The sequence below is a fragment of the Camelus dromedarius genome, chromosome 7 (genome assembly GCF_036321535.1).
Source record: "Camelus dromedarius isolate mCamDro1 chromosome 7, mCamDro1.pat, whole genome shotgun sequence".
Classification (NCBI taxonomy): domain Eukaryota; kingdom Metazoa; phylum Chordata; class Mammalia; order Artiodactyla; family Camelidae; genus Camelus; species Camelus dromedarius.
Genome location: NC_087442.1, coordinates 59,526,001 through 59,546,749, shown reverse-complemented (window position 1 = coordinate 59,546,749; position 20,749 = coordinate 59,526,001). Strand labels below are relative to the sequence as shown.

At 43.1% G+C, this 20,749-nt stretch overlaps 1 protein-coding gene across 3 annotated transcripts in view; it reads right to left on the bottom strand.

Moving 5' to 3' along the window:
- Window positions 1–18,976, bottom strand: part of SLC25A13 (solute carrier family 25 member 13) — a 179,888-nt gene extending 160,912 nt beyond the window's left edge. The window contains exon 1 of one of the 3 annotated variants that reach the window (XM_031454931.2): window positions 18,820–18,976. In XM_031454931.2, the coding sequence (XP_031310791.2) occupies window positions 18,820–18,834 (15 nt within the window). In that variant the 5' untranslated portion in view covers window positions 18,835–18,976. Of the gene's footprint in view, window positions 1–6,889; window positions 6,909–18,819 lie in introns of those variants that run through there. The other 2 variants (XM_031454932.2, XM_064487552.1) reach the window with 2 other exon arrangements.
- Window positions 18,977–20,749: the final 1,773 nt, after the last annotated feature.

The window sequence follows — 20,749 nt, the reverse complement described above, 5'->3', positions numbered from 1 at the left end:
TGAAAAGTTAAAAAACTGAAAAATCAACCACTCTCCTGAGATCAATCAGAAAAGTGAGGTCACCAAGTAAACCACTGCAAACCCAAAAATGGAGGGACAAAAAGGCAGAACCAGAGAATCACAAGAGCTGAAACCCATTAGTTGAAACCTCTGTAGGGACCAATGTGTGTGACCAATTGCTGAAGGCTCAATATGGACAAGACAAGAACTTAAAGAAACCTTAGGGGAACCAAGACATAGGGTACTCCCCACACTGTTTTGAATTTTACCTCCTAGAAATCAACTTGGTTCTCAGTGACTATCAGAGAAAAATCACCTTGCACTTCCAGCAGGAGGAGAGGAAAAGGAACCATGCTGAAATGCATCGGAGCAGTCTGTTCTTTATAACAAGGTCTGCCTTCCAGAGAAATTATTTAATAAGAGCCTAACCTGCTGGGGTATGATCAGAGCCAGATGCCCAGAAGGAAGGCAAACACCCAGCTCCAGCCACCTCTAGCCAACCTCTCCCACCTAAGGGGAAGAAACAATTGAGAAACACTTGTGAAGTACACTGCCCAGGGACCCGGGCTCTCTATGGACTGAGACCTTGACATAGGACTACAGAACACTTCCTCACGCTCTACACCATACCACATTACCAAAGGACTGTTCACAGCAGTTCCTTCTATCCAGTACATTATGATCATAGCCTATCCTGGCTATCAAGAAAAAAACTACAAAGAATACTAAAAGGCAAACAAAACAGAACACAATTTGAAGAGACAGAGCAAGCATCAAAACCAGACTCAAATATGGCAGGAGTGTTGAGATTATCAGGCTAGGAATTTAAAACAACCATGATTAATATGCTAAGGGCTCTGATGGATAAGGTGCAAGAACAGATCTGCAATGTAAGCAGAAAAAAGGAAAATTTAAGAAAGAACTAAAAAGAAATGCTAGAGATCAAAAACACTGTAACAGTAACGAAGAATGCCTTTGACAGGCTTATTAGTAGACTTGAAGCAACTGAGGAGAAAATCTCTGAGCTTGATAATTCAGTAGAAATTTTCAAAACTGAAAAGCAAAAAGGAGAAAAAAAAAAAAAGACTGGAAAAAAAAAAAAAAAAAAAGCCAGAACAGAATATCCAAGACTGTGGGACAACTACAAAAGATGTAATATAAATGTAATGGGAATCCCAGAAGGAGAAGAAAGGACCAGAAGGAATATTTGAAATAACAGTAATTCAGAGTTTCCCCCAAATCAGTGTCAGACACCAAACCACAGATCCATGAAGATCAGAAAACACCAAGCAGGATAAACAAAATCACTTTAAACATCAATGGTCTAAATGCACCAATTAATTAAAAGATAGATTGTCAGAATGCATTAAAAGATAAGACCCACCTATACACTATCTACAAAAAACCCACTTTAAATATACAGACACATACAGATTAAAAGTAAGTGAATGGAGAAAGATATACTGTGCTCAACACCAATCAAAAGAAAACAGAGTAGCTATATTAATTTCAGACATAACCCATGTTAAAGCAAGGAAAGGTATCAGGGATAAAGAGGGGCAATATATAATGACAAGGGGGTCAATTCTCCAAGAAGATATAATAATCCTCAATCTAACACAATACAAAGCCTAGAAATAGACCTACATAAATATAGCCAACTGATCTTTGACAACGATTCAAAGACAGTCTCTTTGACAAATGGTGCTGAAATGGTACATTTACATGCAAAAAATGATTCTAGACACAGACCTTACACTGTTAACAAAAATTAGTTCAAAATGGATCACAGACCTAAATGGAAAACTCTTCTAACATAGGAGAAAACTTAGATGGCTTTGTGGTTTGGTGATCATTTTTTAGATATAACACCAAAGCCATGATCTAGCTGGACATCATTAAAACAGAAATTTCTGCTCTGGGAAAGACATCATCAAGAGAATGTAAAGATAAGCCAAACACTGGGATAAAGTATTTGCAAAAGAAGAGCCAATAAAAGACTTATCCAAAAAACACAAAGAACTCAAAAGTAAGAAAACAACCTGCCCAATTAAGATTAAAATATGGGCCAAAGACATCAGACACCTCGCCAAAGATGTATAGATAGCAAATAAGCATATGAAAAGATGCTCCACATTATCTGTCATCAGGAAAATGCAAATTAAAACAAGATACCACTACATACCTATAAGAATGGCCAACCTCTGGAACACTAAATGCTGGTGAGGATGTTCAGCAACAGGAATTCTCATTGTTTGCTGAGGGAAACGCAAAGTGGTAGAGCCACTTTGGAAGACTGATTGGAGGTTTCTTACAAAACTAAACATACTTTTACCATACGATCCACATTCATGCCCCTCAGTGTTTACCCAAAGGGGTTGAAAACTACGTCCACACAAAAACCAGGATGGATGGATGTTTACAGCAGCTCTATTCATAACTATCAAAAGTTGGAAGCAACCAAGATGTCTTTTAGTCAGTGAATGGATACACTGTGGTACATCCAGACAGTGGAATATTACTTAGCACTAAAAAATGAGCTAACAAGCCATGAAAAGACATGAAGGAAACTTAAATGCATGTTTATAAGTGAAAGAAGTCAGTTTGAAAAGGCCACATACTGTAGGATTCCAACTGTATGACATTCTGGAAAAGGGAAAACTATGGAGACAGTAAAAAACATTAGTAGGTTGGGAATATGAGAGGAAAACAGGCAGGGCACAGAGGATTTTTAGAGCAGTGAAAAGACTCTATATGATACTGTAATGACAGACACACATCACTATAAAATTCATAGAATGTTCAATGCCAACAGTCAACTTTAATGTAAACCATGGACTTTGGGTAATTATGACCTGGGGTACTTCAGGGTAATTATGTCAATGTAAGCTAATCAACGGTAACAAACGTACCACTGTGATGGGGATGATGGTAACGGTGGAGGTTATGCATCTGTGTAGGGGCGGGTAGTTTATGGGAAATCTCTGAACCTTTCCTTCAATTTTGCTATAAACCTCAAACCACTCAAAAAATAATAATAAAGTCTATTTTTTAAAAATTAAAAGGTCCTGGATAGCCAGGACCATCGAGACGAACCTGATCAGGCAGGCACACACCTGTATAATCTCCCTTTCTTTTCAGAGAATCCTTTAGTAGGCTGGATTCGATTCCCGGTATAGTTAAGAAACCTGGTGGTCAAGCAGGTTAATCTGCCCCAAGCCCTACACCTTTCCCACAGGCCAAAACCTAAGGCAGTCAAGTTGCCTTAGGCTAGGGTTTCTTAACTTTGCCCCTACTGATGTTTTGGGTCAGATAATTCTTTGTCCAAGAGGGCTGTCTGGTGCCTTGTAGGATGTTTAGCAACACCCCTGGCCTCTAATTATTAGATGCCAGGAGCAACCCCTTCTCCCAGATGGGACAACCAACAATGTCTACAGACACTGCCCCATATCCCCTGGGGGCAGAACTACCCCGCCCCTGGCTGAGAACCACTGCCTTAGATGCTGTTACACTTGCTCACTCACGCAACGCCTATCGGAAGCCTGAGCCGGGCCCTGCGCCAGGCGCTGAGGGAACAACGCCAAATCACCAGAGAAACTGCCCCACGGGAGGGGGTGAGGGGAATGACAGGCTTACCAGCAAGGGGTTGGTACAAAGTGTGTGATGATGAGCAGTATCGTAAGTTAGAGTGGTGGCAGAACTAACTCTGCTGGAGTCAGGCGTGGCAGAGGTAGTTTTAGGGCTGGAGTCCTTTATTATTGATTACAGCAATTAACACTGCCCAGCCTACTTTTACTGGGACCTTAATTCTATGCTAGGCTAAAGGTTTTATGTTGGTACTAAAGGCTTTATGCCTGATCTCATTTAAACATCACTAAAACTATCTGAGGTGAAGGGTCTTTAATATCCCCATTCTCCCGATGAGGAAGCTGCGGCGTCTAAGATACCGAGTCTTAAACGAGTCATAGTAAATCACAGAGCCAAAAATAACCCCAGAGTCCAGATCGTCTTCACACTAATTATAATACCTGCAGGATATGCCAATAAGTTGGCAAACAAAGATGGGGACTTTACACCATCCTTTGAATGGTGCTAGGGGACACCACCATAGCTGAAAGCAATCTGAAATAAAGTCTTTTGGACTTGGCATTATGGTACATAAATACCTGTAGTTCAGTGGAAGGCAGACTTGCCTAATGCAGAATATTCTTCTCAGTATTATATGCTGAACTCAGTCTCAGTTTTTTTCCAAAGAATCAAGGTTACAGTATAATTAGGAACCAGCTGCAATTGTAATTACCACTCCCAATATAATTTGTTACATATTAGCAGGCGTCAAATTACTACTGCTCCTTAAATGAATAAAAACTGATTGTGCTGTTCTGAAGACTGGGATGTGTGTTCCTGATGGGGAACAAAGGAATATAAAAAGTATATGACATATTTATAAAGTGCTGAAAGGTTCTACTTAGGCGATCACAAGTTGCTGGAGCCCAGATAATGCCACAGAAAGTTAAAATGGCTTCTGAGAGAGAATAGTAACTTAATAAATGCAGAGGAAGAGAAAGCAGCAAATCAAAGGACAATAGAAAGTTGCCTTCACTAAATAATACCTTACCTGCTGCACATCAACATCATATAATTGAGGAACAGTCAAGAGCCCAGAAAGAAGTTAAAAGAAAAAGAACAGGAGCCCTCTGCACAGTTAGGATCCTCATCCCAAAGACTGTGCACAATTTCACTGGAGTGAGCCCTCCCCTGCCTCCATCCCCAAAGCCCTCAGACTTTAAACACGACTTTGAGCAATTTCTCTGGTTCCAAACTCACCCAGATGCTCACACTTCTTTAAAGCTTACTGTATCCCAGGCCCAGCTCCAAGCTTTACAAACATTAGCACACTGGCCCTCCAAATAGCCCAGGAAGTAAAAACAACCATGACCCTTTTATAGATGAGAGATAGAGCAACTTGCCCAGAGCCATAATTTGAACACAGTCCATGATTTCAATCATTAGGTTATACTGGCTTTCAGAGAGAAAGAGACAGACACAAGATTAAGAAACCAAGAGAACCTAGAGATTAAAAGAAAATTAAGACACATCAACCCATTGCAATGCCTGGGCCTTATTTAGATGACAACTCAAAAAACTATTTTAAAAATCATAGGGCAATAAGAGGAATGTGCAAAATGTGTACAGAATAGATATTTGATTATATTGAAGAACCACTGAAATTTTTGTAGACATCATGACAATATTTTGCTTGTGCATCTTAAAAATCTGTTATAGAGATATAATGATCCAATTTGCAGGATTTGCCTTGAAAAAATTGGGGGGAAGGGAGGACAAGAGAGGGTGCAGTATACATTAAGCAAGATTGGCTATAAATTCATAATTACTGAAACTAGCCAGGAAGGGACATGGGTGTTTGTTACACTCTTCTAATTTTCTATGGAAAATTTCCATAAGGAGAAGTTTTTAAAATGCTGTTATGTTTTCAAGGAGTAAAGTCAGATGCTAATTTCTCCCGGAAGATTTTCCAGATTCTGCAACCAGATTTCCTTCATAGAATACTATTTGCACCTATTTTATGGGCTTTGCAACTGGATGTTTACATTCTGACTCTATTGCTAATCAGCAACATGACTTCCTGTTTTCTCATCCGTTAGACAGTTAGAAAGAATAAGAATTGAATGAAAGTAGCACAACCTGGGACAGCACCTACCAGCGCCTTGCTCCCGGGTTACTGGCATCCTCTCCATATTCACAGCGGCCCAGCTGACTGAGACATCAGCAGACAGCTGAGCCCTAACGGAAGGCTCTCTTGGCTTTCTGAACTAATCAGATTTCCTCCTAAGGATCTGAACCAGCAGAGAAGCTGGACTGGGCTGGCAGCGGGTCCTGCCAGCCGATGATGCGGCACTAGTGAAGGTTCATGACCTCCTGCGATTTTAACAACAAAAACTAAACCGGTTCCCTACCTTTCATCTGACATCAGATGGGAATAGTTTCTCACGTAATACTTAGTGGGGAAGCCAGGTTTAAATATGACAGACAACCCAGGATGCACATAACACAGAAGGCATCCAGGCGAAGATTAATAAACATGTAACATGAAAATTTTTTTAAAAATCAGAAGTGTGCATGAACCAGCTAAACATTAAACAACAGCAACAAATAAATAAATAATGTGTCACAGGACAAAGGGCCAAGGTTCTTAATTTAAAAGGGCTCTTAGAACAAATCAATGTGAAAAGGTAAACAATCTAATGGAAAACTGGGCAAAGGTCAAGACCAGGCTCTTCTCAAACTGCTGGTGGACACCAAAAGCAGGGTAACAGAATCTCCCAGAAACACCAAAGGAAGAGAACCAGGGGCTGAGCTTTTACTTCTGGCACAGTTCACAGGGGGAAGGAAGTAGAAGCCTCAAATGCAGAGGTGACTGTGATAAAGTAAGTGTGCCCAGGCTTACAAGGCATGGAAGCCCTTCCCTGCAGGCCGGGCAGAGTCAGAGACGAGGCCTGATAGGTCACCAGCCTTTCCTTTCAAGCCACCTGGAGGAGCCAGGATGCTCTTGGGACCAGCTAGTCTGAAACAGCAGCAACAGACATCCCGTTTGGACCTGCTGGGAATGCTTCCCGATGATGCAGCCAGACCTTCTTAGTCAAAAGGGAGCACGTTTCTCCAGGAGCATCCTTTTGAAGCAGCCTCTCTGGTCGCCATGGAAGTTTATTCCACAGCCATGATTCTCCACTGTGTGCCCTCCTGGAGATTACTCAAGCACACCTTCCCTATTATTTTCCAATTATTATTTTTCATTTTGGTGAGTGGTGGAGGGGATTGTGAAAATGGTTTATTAGGAAAAGATAAAAGCTTCCAACAAACCACACACATGCAGCAGAAAACCTCCTTCCCCCGTTCACTCCGCCGTGGGTGGCAGTCAAGTAAATGAACGATTCAGCGAACGCTGTCTGAACGTTACGTCACAGGTACTCTGTGGGACATCTGTTGTCTACAGGAGGTCCCTGTCCTCAGGACTTTAAAATCTAGTAGGAAGCATAAAAAATAAGAAACAAAGGACTGTTTTCCTTAAGAACCTCAGTATCATTATCTCACACCAGACAATTCAAAAATGATTCACTATCTGTTATGGGCTGAACTGGGGACCCTCCCAAATTCATATGCTGAAGCCCGAAACCCCAGTATCTCAGAATATGCCTGTATTTGTAGATAGAATAAAGTGGTAATTACAGTAAAATGATGTGATTAAGGTGGACGCTTACTCATGAAGACTAGTGTCCCTATAAGAAGAGGCAATTAGGACAGAGACACAGCGGGAAGGCCATGCCAAGACATAAGGATAACAGAAGCCATCTATCAGCCAAGGAGCGAGGCCTCGTAAGAAGCCAACCCCGTCAACACCTTGCTCTTGGACTTCCAGCCTCCAGAGCTGCGAGAAAATAAATGTCTGTTGTTGACACCGCTCAGTCTGCGGTGCTTTGTTACGGCAGTCCGAGCCAGCTAACACAGCATCACTTAATATAAATGCCTTATTCAAGTTGCTCTAACTGGGCCGTCCTTTTATTTATTTATTTAGGACCCAGGTTCAAGCACTGCACTTGGTTCTACCTCTTTGGGAGCCTTCTTTCACCCAGCCTTTTCACACATGAGTAACACTGACTTTCTCAAAGTCGGACCAGAGGTCTGACAGAGTGTCCTACTTTCTGGATGCCCCTGATTGCTTCCTCATAATTAAGATTCAAATTCAACAGTTCGGGAAGAATTGCCCAGAGGTCATGTATACATCCCATCACATCACACCAGTGGGTGCGCCACGCCAGCTTCTCCCACTTCCTGGTGATGTTAAACTGGATCACAGATTGAGGCTAGTCCTTCGTTCTAACAGTACCTTTTCCCTTCTGTAGTCAGCGAGTAATTGATAAGGAGATACTGTGAGACAACGGGAATTCCAATCATCTCTTACAGAAGGGTTTTAGCATCCATTGAGGACACTTGCCTGAATCAATTATTACCTGCAAGTTGCCAAGTAATCTTTTCTCTTTTTCTAATTGTATCATACCTTCTATTTTATTAGCTGGCATTTTTCAGTAAACAAGAGATTTACCTCCCCACCTCCATTTCACTTTTACTCTTTTGGGAGAGAGTAATAATAGTCATGGAACAAAGGACTTTTTAAATTCTGTATGTTACAATCTATTTTCAATTGATTCGTTTTTACTGTGGTAAAACAAATGTAAAATTTAACATTTTAACCATTTTAAGTGCACAATTCAGTGGCACTGAGCACATTCACAGTGTTGTACAGCCATTAGCACTACCCATTTCATCATCCCAAACACAAACTCTGAACCTATTAATTAATATCCAACTGATTTTAACAGCCATTATTTTTTGCAGTTGTAATACACTCATTGTACCATACATGTGTATATACATGTATATATGTATGCGAACACAGGCACACGTGTGTGTGTTTAAAGAATGAAAATCACAATGCAACAGAAAGAACAACTGCGAATATTAAAACTTAGCCAACTAAAACAAACCGTTATGCAAACAGCTGTCGACCAGGAAGGCAACATCCAAACCCACTCACCAAACATAACAACATAGGAAACAACCGGGAATTATGTGCCTCCTGATGTGAGTACCCAGGAACCTGAGAGAGGCAGTCCGCAACCACCTAGGAAGCATTCTAGCCAAAACCAAAGAATAAAAATAAATAAAACCTTAAACTTGATCAAGCTTCCAGATCTAACTATCAATTGTGAGGCAACACTGGGGACAGAAGAATACCAAGGGGTGCAATCAGCAGAATTCAAATTGTGGGAAACTACAGGAAAGATGACCCAATTCGCTCATCAAATAAACTGCAAGGAAACACAAAAAAAAAGAGGGGCAGTCAAACCTAGAGATTCACAGCAGTTAAAAGATACATCAACCAAATGCCATGTGTGGACTGTGAATCCTGAATAGAACCAACCAACCCTAAAAACTATAAACTCAGGACATGGATTTTAACATCTTTATAGATGCTTCAAGGAATGAGGAGATAAAATTAACATCCCTTTCCCTAAAACTGAAGGAGAGAACTAAAAAAACAAACAAAATCTGCCCACCAATATAGAGGAATGACAAGAAACATTCCTGTCTCTGACTGAGCTCTAAATTAAACAAACAGGCTCCCTTTTCTTCCTGCTACACTGTTGCCATGGCTCTATGGCAAGGAATGTGGACAGCGGTTGGATATGTCCCACTTACAAACCACTGTGGAGGATATGAGATGAGAAAGAGCGTGAGGTAATACTAGAAAAGTTAGACAAGAGCCGAGACCAAGGAGGCATAAACGGGCTAAGAAGATTGAACTGTATCCTGTAGGCAACATGAAGCCATACCGTGCAGCAAGGTAAATTAAAGAGGGCAATGCAGTACAGTGGGCATGTGCATGGACTCTGCAGCCAGGCTGCCTGTGTTCAAATCACAGCCCTGCTGCTTGTAAGCTGTGTGACCTTGGGCAAGTCACTTAACCTCTCTGTGCCTCAAGAGACCTAACCACTCTGTACAGATGTGTTTTCCCATCCATATGATGGAAACAATAACAACACTTACATGTCACAGGATTGTTGTGAAGATTAAATTACTTCATGTAGAGAGTGCCTAGAACACCACCTGGCTTTGGTAAGTGTTAAATTAAATGTAAGCTGCTGTTATGGTTATTTGTATAAACTTTCTAAGCCTTCAGTTTCTTTGTGAAATGAGGTTACAACACCTTCCCTGCTACCTTGTAGATGACTGTAAAGATCAAATAATGAAGCCTGGGTCTGCATATTATCTAGTTAACCTCCAGAGACTATGAGTTCCTGAAAACAAGTCCAACAGCTTACTCATTTCAGGAAGCTCAGAACTTAGTACAGAAGCCGGCATACAGTTGGTATCAATAACACACTTGAATACACTTTTTAAAAGCTGTGAAGTGCTATACCTGTGAACACAGGACTGCTCTTAACATGGCCACAAGAGCCAATGTTAGAAGCTTCCTTTGACAGTTCTGGGCAGAACGGAGAGGAAGGTGCTGGGAAGAGACCAAAGGGAACACTAGCTTGGAGCTATGGCAACGCTGGAGCAAGAAAGGAATGACGACCCGAACATAAAGGGGGGGCACAGGACACACTGCTCCAGGGAAGGGGAAGGGTATGACCCCTCTCTTTGCCCGCATCCAACTTCTTGCCAATGGTGTCTCTCCGGGCTGCCCACACAAGTACTTGGTGAACGAACCAGAAACTACTAAAGGAAAGCTGAGCTGCAGCTGAAAGTCAGGAGTGACCAAAAAGGTGGATTTAATTCTAGCAAGCCAAGTTTGGAATATCTTTGAGACCGATAAGTTGAGCTTTCCAACAGGAAGCCAAAAATGCAAGGCTGGCACCTGAGAGAGCTGGCCCGGCTTGGGAGGAACACGGAGCATCACCCGCCAGAGGGAAGAGGATCTCGGGCAGAGGCCAGGGAAACACCAACATTTCAGAAGAAAGCACAAGGGCAAAAAGAAGCAGGCCACAGAGAATAAAGGACTAATATGACAGGTAAGGGGCCCACCAGGAGAGGGCACGTCGTGAAAGCCAATGGAAGGTGTTCCAGGAAGGAAGGAGTGGCACACAGGGTCCTGTGAGGCCAGAAATAAGGAGGACAGCACAACAGTTTTAGAACAAAGGTCACTGGATGAGGAGAGGATGTCAAAAAAGAGAAAAGGTGTAAGTTCATCTTCAGGAACTTTTAAGTATGGTGTGTAGTAAAGAAATGGAGGACAACCCTTATATAAGAATCATACATTCTCTCAATAATAATTCAGAGACATGTTCCAAAATAATGTCTTGGCCCCGAATGTGGAACCAAAATTAGCCCAAAGAACCCTAAAATTTATCCTAGATTTTAATCACTATGTATTTAATTCTGCAAAAAGTTGGGCTGACTTATAATCAAATCAAAAGGTGCTGTACTCTTAGCTCAGAAAGGCAGCTACATTTAATTATACAGTAATAGGAGTTCCAGGCTAATATTCTTCAAACTTCAATGTACATACAATCCCTTGGGGGATCCATTTAAAATATAGATTCTGATGCAATGGAATCTTTGGCCTGGGATTAGTCCAAGGATGCTGTAATTCCTATAAGCTCCTAAGTAAAGCCAATGCTGCTGGTCTTTGGACCAAAAACTTTTAGTAGCAAAGCTCCAAGAAGACCATTTAGAGAATCAGATAATTGTTCAGGTAGGTCAAATAATACTGATGTCCCCTAGTTTTCAGTTAGGTGGAAATGTCCCAGGTCTCCAACAGACATCTCTTGACATTCCTAAGAATTCCCAAAGTGTTTTCACACACTTCATTTGCTCATCACAGATGTCAGTGATGGCCCCTGTTTCCCCCAGGGGGATACTAACACCCCCCCCCCCCGAGAAGTCAGACTTGTCTGCGTTCTCTCTATCAGTGGAAACAGCAGACCTAGGTTCTCTTGCCTTCTAATCCAGGGCTCTTTCATTAAATTAGACCTACTGGGGTTTTTTTTCCTAAAAGAAGTTCTTACAGCCTTTGCCCACATGAAAAAGTGGTGCTAACAGAGCAGTCGGGGGTCCTCTGCAGCTCAGACTACACCTGTGACTGAGATCGGACATAATGCAAATCATGCCTAACTCAGAAAAACTAAGAAACATGCACCTAGGTCTAAAAGCCTGTTCAAATCAGGGCTCCAGGACATGTTACCCACAAATATGGTACCTTGGCATGCTTGGTATCTTAACCTGAAGGAGTCTGAGAAAACAGTAGGAGCAGAAAGGTCATTCTAACTCCCCCACCTCCCACACCCTTCTTTCCTGAAACCAGTCATAAAACTCTCCTGCAAAGGGTGCCCTCCTTGGACCAGAAGGAGGGAAGGCATTCTTATCACCGAAGATGGAAAAGCTGAATACGAGAAATCTACACACACAAATCTTGTTAAACTCACCCTTAGGTAGAAATAGCTTCCTAGTTATTTCTTCACCATTTACTATCCCTAGCCCAAACTCCTTTGTCTTGTTAATTCTTTACAAGTTTATTTTCCTTTGTCTAAAAGGTGTAAAAGCTTTCTGCTCCGATCACTTTCATTCTCTTGTAAAGGCTCTTATGCACACATAAAAATTCAATAAAATCTGTATGCTTTTCTTTTCTTAGTCTGTCTTTGTCATTTTAATTTTCAGACCCAACCAGGCACCCTACAGGGTTGTGGGAAATTTTCCTCCCCTACACTTACTTATACAATTTTCTTACAAATTGTACTACTGTCTTATGTCTTATGCAAAAGATATTTTACCAGAAAACAGTAAGTTTATCTTGAAATATCTCTCATATCAAGTCAACAGTTTTCATGGAAAACACGTGGAAACTGTGACTACATGGGAAATCAAGACAAAGCTACCAGCCTAATAACAGCCATTAAATAGAGTGGTTTATTTAGGTTGAATTGCTAAGAATTTCAACACTGCCAACTTTGCTGTGTTGTCAGCACCTATAGTCAAAAAGAAACATCCAGGCCTATTTTCACTCACGCAGCTACACAGCAAATTGCCAAAGGAAATGGTGAGCACAAGTACTCTCTTATAAACGTTTCCAACCAACAAACCGGACCACCCCTCTACAAATCAGCCACTGGGAATAATTCTGAGCTAAGAGACCACAGCCACAATTCATGGGGTTGATCTGACCCAACAAAAGGGTCTGGTTAAATAGGCCATGAAAAAAGGGCTTGCTCAGTTGCTATGAAGTACTTTGATAAGGGAATTACATCACTGCAACAAGGGCACATCCTCCCTATTGCCAAGCAGAAGCAACCCATCTGCAGATTCACACATGCTTCAGATCCAAGACCCACCCAAAGACATTCAAGGGAATGTGCAGGAAGGATAGGTACTTAGGAAACAGCAAATGCAGAGCAGGGAAGAGTAGGAATGGACTATGTGCAGCAGACCTGATCCTCACAGCCCATGGAGAACACAGGAAGGAATGCTTCCTTGTCAGAATTCAACAAAAGCAGAGAGGTCACAGAACGAACGGAAGGTCACAGGGGCAGAAGGAGTCAGAGTCCTCTAGCAATCTTATAAAAGAACTCAATATCCAAGAAGACCTGATCCCTGGTTTTCTCACCCTACACACTGACTTTGAACCCTTCCCCTCCCTCTCCCCACTCCCTATTTTCTGTGTTCTGTTGCTGAACAACACTTGCAAAGCCCTGTCACCTAACTAGGGAACACTGACAACACGTGGGCACCCAACTAGGTTAGCCAAGGAAGAGGCTGCGAGACCAGGGTTACGTTACTCTTTGCAACATTTCCCCCTTCAAAGCACCTACTCTGATAAAGAAAACCACGAGACAAAAGGACCTTTCAATTCATTTGGTGATAAAACCGATATTCTAGGATAATTACAAAACTGTATGAGCTTGATGCCTAAGCACCAAGGAGACAAGGGGCAGAAAGGCTGAAAAGAAACTGCCAAGACAGAAGAGAACTTGCAGGGCCCCTATGCATCCTTCTTCTGAATGGACATGCTAAGGCTTTGTGTTTCTCTCACTGCACTCCCTCCTTACTCCACAGAAGGACCCCCAGAGGATTAACTGAAGCAAAGAGCACGAAAACAGCCTGCAGCCATGGCTGGCAATCTTAGAAGCACATTTGATTCACTTGGGAGATTTCAAAGACCCCTGAGGCTCACATCACAGCCAAGTCCAATTAAATCAGAACCTCTGGAGGAGACCCAGGCATCAGCCGTTTTACACCTGTCTGGAGGACTACAGTGCGCTGAGAACCCCTGGCCTACAATAAGGCCAAAAGCAAAGGGGTTTCATGGGAACTTGGACCAATTACAATTTTTTCTAGGACTCCACTGCTTCAGCTGGTAAAAAGGGACAGGATGATGAGGGAAGGAATGAGGACCACTGTGTTATGTAAACCCCAAGGCCTATCCAGCTTCATCAGTTTAACAAACTCTAAATCCAAATCTCAGGGAAACCACAGGAACTGACCACCATCATGATGGCATCAAAACAATTCAAACTTTCTTTCCTTCCTGTCCAGCACAAAAACTGGTCAGCTTTATTATGATACCAAATACCTAGCAGTTTTTAAACCATAGGGAGAGAAAACCTTTAACTTGAAATACAAAACCTTTAACTTAAATATGAAAACCACTGACTTGTACTCTTTAAATGAGTGAACTGTCTGACCTATGAACTATATCTATCTCAATAAAGCTGTTTAAAAAAGAACAGGCATACGACAACTTCTGGCCTGTGCACTACAGTTTGAAAGCCACTTAACAACGACGCATACACTAAGCACAAAAAGCATTCTACAGGTACAAACTACTGAACTGGGATGATCAGGAAATACACGTGCCCATAATTGATGGCATGTGAATTCTCACCTGTACCTCTGCAAATGGAGCCCTTTTTAAGGCCGAGATAGGCAGAGCAGGGGTGAAGAGAACAGACTGACAGGGTTCAAATTCAGGCTGCACTGATTATTCTCTGTACAACCCTGAGGAAATTACTTGACCTCTCCGGACCTCAGTTTTCTCACCTGTAAAACGAGGACAAAAATAGACCGCACCTACTTCTTGGTATTATGAAAACTGAGTTACTTGTAAGGCACTTGGGAGAATGTCTGGCACACAGTAAGCACTGTGTGAGTCCAAAAAAAAGTCTAGTTTACAGTTACAAGACTTAAATAAAAGTCTTTAAGAGAGGCCTCTAGTTTCCCCTCTCAAGCCATCTTCCCCCTCCCATAACTCTCCTCTGCACCGTGCTAAACTACCAGGCAGACAGTATGGTGAAGGTATGGAGCACAGACTGGATCCAGACCGGCTCATTTGAACCCCAGCCCCTTCACCTTTTAATTATCAGATCCTAGGCCACTTACACACCTCTTGGCATCTCAGCCTTCATCTATAAACCAGAAATGATGGTACATAACTCACAGGACTGTTAGAGGAATTAAGTGAGTTAGTTAATAATGAAAAACATTTAGAACTGAAACTCACATCTAGTAAACACTCACTGAGTATTAGCCACGCTATTTATGTTATTGCCTGCAATCCCCTAAATGCAGCAGGTGCTGCACTTCTCTGCCCTTCATTTGCTGTTTCCTATCACTGGAATGGTCCTCCTCTTCCCCCATCCAATCCTGCTGAAATAGCACTACCCTTGAGACATTCCCTCCCCTCACTCCCTCAGAAACTGGCTCCTTCCCTTATGTCCTCCTAGCCCTTGTGATGGCATTAACCCTAGTTGGGGCACTTCCAGGAAAGGATTTAGCCTGTGCTATGGCTGTGGTCTTCTTGAAGGCCCAAAGGTCCAGGTCATGTTCGTATCTTTAGCATAGTCGCATTTGGAAGAACGCAATACACACAATTCTAAATGAATCAATGATCATGGCAACAACTCAAGCCAAGAATGGAAGAGAAATACTAAGAGTACCAGCCCTGCAGGCCAAATCTTCATTATTATTAATGCTTTAGTTTGTCTCCAAATTTTCTTCTTTTAGTTCTGAGCTGATTTCACTCAAGTTATTGGTCCATGTCCTGTTTACACCTGAACATTTCTCATGTCTGAACTCAAGGGAGCATTCTCTAACTTTGAAAAGGTCTGCCTAGTTTAATTTCATCCTTCTTAATGTATAAACTCAACCAATGACAAAGAGGGAATGCCAGCTACAACCAAAGGGGGCAGAGGGGAAGACAAGGATAACCTCTCTATTACTCCTTTCTAAAAATGCATTTTTTGTAGAGATATATAAAATATAATTTTTAAAACTCATTTTCATTTTAATACATGTAGGACAATGTTTGGAAATTTTTTAAAGAAACACTCAAAACAACACAAATAGTACAGGCATAACACTTATCATGTACCATTTAACAAGGGAACACATAAGGATCATGCCTACAAAAGCAGGCAGCAGGAGAATGGAAGCTTTTTGAGTTCATCTCAAAATACTAAGTTTTAGATCAATGTTTTTTCAGGAAAAAACAAATACCTCTTGCATCAGTAATCTCCATGCAGAAATTAAAATAAAAGCAGACCAAAGACCAGATTCTCAGTCTTCCTATTTATACTATTTAAAGGAAGAGGGACAGGAATAGTCAGTTACATTTGAATACATAAAAGACAAAAAAAGAATAAATGGTCAAGAGATCAAGTAGTTGCTAAGTGTGGCTAAATTCATCCAGAAAATATCAAATCTGTTTAAATATTCAAATAATTCACCATAGTGACTACAGGAATTCACCTACAACTGTTGAGTTTCAGATTCTGGACCCAATTTCTCAGACACTCCACTGAGGTGGGCTTCTCTCCTAGTCAGGATCCTCAGTTAAAGAGACGATGTCATTCCTACCGCCAGATAAGACTGTTAAGCCTACGGCTCTGTGTTCAACAGGGCAACATGGAATATCTGTGCTCCAGGAAAAAGCAAATAGCACGGTCTTTAACTCAGGCTGCCCAGCACTGCCTAGGAGCTGACAGAATCACCCCATAAGGAGAGTTCAAAGACAAATAAATAAGGACCTAGGACTAAGGTGGACCATCACAGCTCATCTGGGGATCTTTTAAGACTACATTTACTGCACTGCCCTTGAGCTACAATGACAGACGTTACAAGAAATGGCTTTATGGAACCCACAAACATATATCTGTGTTCATGAGCAGTTTTGAATGCAGTTTGCTCACCGCACATAAAAGGACATGGAGAGAAATTGCCCTCATGTAGCAGAACAAGGAGACCTCTCTTCCAAGTAACTGACCTCACTGATCCCTTCCTTTTTGCTTTGGCTGCTAGAAAATTCAATCACCTCCAGCAAATACATACATCCTTATTTTCCACTATGCTTAATCTTAGCTTCATCTTGCTTTCCCTTTATTCTGTTTTCCTCATCTACTCTGCCTTGATTTTGTTATGTCTTTTTGGACTGTAAATATATGTATATAGGACGAGAGCCATCAGAAATCCTAAAAAGAGGCAAGTTTAAATGAATAAATAACCAAAAACACAAGTTCCCAAAGAGTGAAAATGAAATGTTTCATTTTCCCTGACTCTCACTAGCTGGCTGAAATTCAACTGCACTCATTGATATGATGTGACAGTTTAATAAAAATACAACCAAAAAGTTAAACCTGCTTCCATGTCACTGATTCTATTTTACACTAGTTCATCAGTCTTATAACTCCATTTATGTGCATACTCCTCAATTTAGGCTCCTTGATTACTTTACCTCCAAATTAAGTAAAATTATTTAATTCATCTACAGATATAAAGATGACAGTCAACTGTGGGTATCTACTCCCAGCTACTCTCCTGGAAGAAGTTATCTTTAGAGAACTAATTCATACCAAGACTTTTACTCTGATTGCAAACAAATTTAATGCAAAGAAAAGGTCAAGGGCTATTATGTTTGAAAGGGCTAATGTCGGTTCCAAAAATGAATTCCAGTAATCCTCAGAGAATCTACCTACAACAGTTTTACAGTTATATATGTGTGTGTGTGTGTATATATATATATATATATATATATATACACACATGTGTGTTTGCACATGCACACCCAGAGCACACTCCCTAGGCTGAGAACTCAGAGTAATTACAGAAAAGAGAAAGGCCACTTAGGCCAGATAGTCTAGGAACAGGGAGAAGCCTGCAGATTTGGGGAGCCTGAAGAAACTTCAGTCACAGAACAGCATTTAAATGTATTTGTCTGCTTACAATTTCCATTGCAAATGTGATTAGTTTGCTTGAATAAATAGGAATATGATGTGTTGGCCATGTTTTCCTCTTGAGGGTTATCAGAGTTTTGATTAAGGACAAATGTTTAAAATGTTAGGTACATTTAAGTTCACTGCACTTAAAATGAGCTAAGAAGTTGTATAGACTTGATTAAAGGGCTACCTTGGTGAACTTAAAAATTAAAAGCAATAAATTCCAATGAGTCAAGTGATTGGGACTAAATATGGTATTCTGCCAGAAAAGTTGAAGTGGAGTCCAAAGAGACTGAAATGGTGTCCAGGTTTCAAAAAATGGTGAAAGAGGAAAGGTCAAGCTGTCGGAGCTGCCTTTCCTCTGGGTTAGTGAATGAGTCACATTACGCAGAATTCCTTTTAAGTAGGACTTCACAAGAGTTACAAGCTCCCAGGACAATCTGTTTTGTCATTTCTGAAAAGAAGCCTCTCAAACGCTGTGGCCGGTATGTAAGTGTTGTCAGATGCGCGGAGAAGGATGAGAAAGGTGGGGGTGGTGGGGGGAGGTCCTCTGGAGTTTTTAGCACAGGCGCGCTGGCCAACTCTCCCTGGCAGTCTCCAAAACGGAAGTCAAGGTGACTTCCCCACCCGCGGGGAGGCGGAGCCTTTGAAACCTAATAGGATCAGGCTTCAGGCCCGTGCACCCTAGAAGCAGCTCGGGTCAATAACAACTGGGGTCAGGAGCGCGCTGGCGTGGCCGGGGGACCTGCTGACCCGAGACCTCCCGTGCCCCGGGCCCACCGCAATCGCGCCCGCTCCTCCTCGTGGGCCCTGGCTCAGTCCGCCAGGCGCCGACTCCCCTCTCGGGCCAAGTGGGAGGGTCCAGCCGGCAAAGTTTCTGCTGCCAGGTCCGGCCCCGAGCCCCGGGCCTCGCTCCCGGCACTGGACGCCTGTGCTGCCCAGGAGCAAGGTGGAACAGCAACCCCGCGCCCTTTTCAGCCCAGCAGGTGAACGCCCGGGCCCCTCGCACCCCCTGGGGGAACTGAGGGCTTACCTTGGCGACCGCCATGCTTCGCCCCGGGTGCGGGCGGCTGCGGGACGTTCTCTCCAGCTCCCAGGCGCTGCGGGCCCCCGCGGCTCACTTCCCGTCCCGACGGCGGCGGGGGCGGCGATACAGCCCGCCAGCGTGCGCGCCAGGCCTGCCTCCCCACGCCCTCCCGCCGGCGCGGGTCATGCGGGCGCCGCCAGCCCATTGGCTGGGCCGGCCCGGGGCCGCCGGGCGCGCGTGATCCGGACGGCCTCTGCCCTGCTGCGGGGCGGGCCTGGGTCCGGGGGCGGCGGACCGAGCTCGCGCACGTGACCCCGGCTGCCTTGTACGGCCGCGGCGACCTCTTCGGCAAGGGCCGAGGGGCGGTGGCTGGGTGCAGTCCTGTCTTTTGGGAGCAGGTGGCCTCGGGAGGGACACTGTTGGCTTCGGCTGGTCCCTGGGGCCACACCAGGGCCCTGGAAACTCATGGGCAGGGCACACAGCCTGGGAAAGTTGAGAACTGCAGCAGGTCACATGTTTAGCCAGGTGATCTTGTCAGTTCCCTTTAAAAGGGGCTCCACTCAGCAGGGCCATATAATGCCTCCCAAAGCACTGGCCAGTTGACAGGAAAGTAGCAAAGTAGTATCTCTGGCAAGGCTACTTTTAAGTCAGGTTTGGCAAACTCCAAGTCCTACACAGGTGTATGCAGTGCAGAACATATATTTGTGGGGCTATTTCATTTCAGTCCTGCATATAGGTTGGTAGAGGTCAAAGACAACCACCCCCCCCCCCCAAAAAAACAGGCCTTACTAAAATAAGCATGTGAAAATTTCAATGAAAAAATTGAATGTATAACCTCCAGCGGTGTTATTCCTCTTTATAAGAATTTCATTCATTTGTCCCTGCTGTCAAGGCCTGTAATTAAGGCAATGATGGTCAGGTGGCAAGGGCTTTAAATGTTTTGTGGATTATGGCTAGAACTTACCAGCAAAAGTGTTTCCTATGAATCATTTTAATTAGTTAACACTGATTGTCTGCTATGTGCCAGGCACTGTGTTAGGTACTGGGAACACCAAAATGACTTGAGAGATGGACCTTCCCCCTAAAGAAAGTAAGGGCTAGTGGGAAAGCAGGCACATAAATAGTTAACTTGGATATAACCTGTTAAGGCAACAACCTCTTCCCAGGGCACTATGGGAACAATGAGGACAGGGGAAGCCCCTTAGAGGAGCCGATGCCTAAGCTGAATGAAGAAATGTGGCTGTGTATTAATCCAGTGAGGTGGAGGGGAAGGGTTTTCCAGTCAGAGAAAAGAAGCAGGAGAAGCAGGACACCCAGAAATGGCTGAGGAAACGTAGCAAGTTATGAAAGTGGTTGGTAATGAAGGGTAACGCGCTATGGAACTGGCGGAAGACGAGTCTGGACGGGCAGGTGGGAACCGTGTCATGGAGGGTGTTGGGTGCCATGCTGAAGGGTGTGCACCTTCACTGAAGGGCTCTAGGGCAGGTGGCATGGCCAGGGTTACAATGCAGATGGATCAGTCTGCCTGCGGTGTGGAGGATGAGGCAAGATCGAACTATTGAAATATCCAGACCAGATAGGCTGAGAGCCTGAAACTAGAGACTGGATAGGGCTAGAGGAATACAGAGGCAAAATTAGTCATATATGGGGGTAGACAAGAGAAAGGAAGTCACCTAGTCTTGCACAGTGGCCCCTGGTGTGGATGTTAGAAGGACACCAGAGATCAGCAATAGGAGTGTTTTGAAGTGTGTGTCTTGTCTGTAAGCAGAATGTATGTGCAGTATACAGCTTATGTTGTAAAAGCCAAAGAAAGAAGTATTTCAAAAAGGAGCGATTAACATACTCTCAAGAGGTCGAACAAAGACCCGAAAGACTTGAATGTGTTCAGAGGTAGCAGAGAAAGACCAACCAAGGAGTGAAAGAATAAAGACAAAAG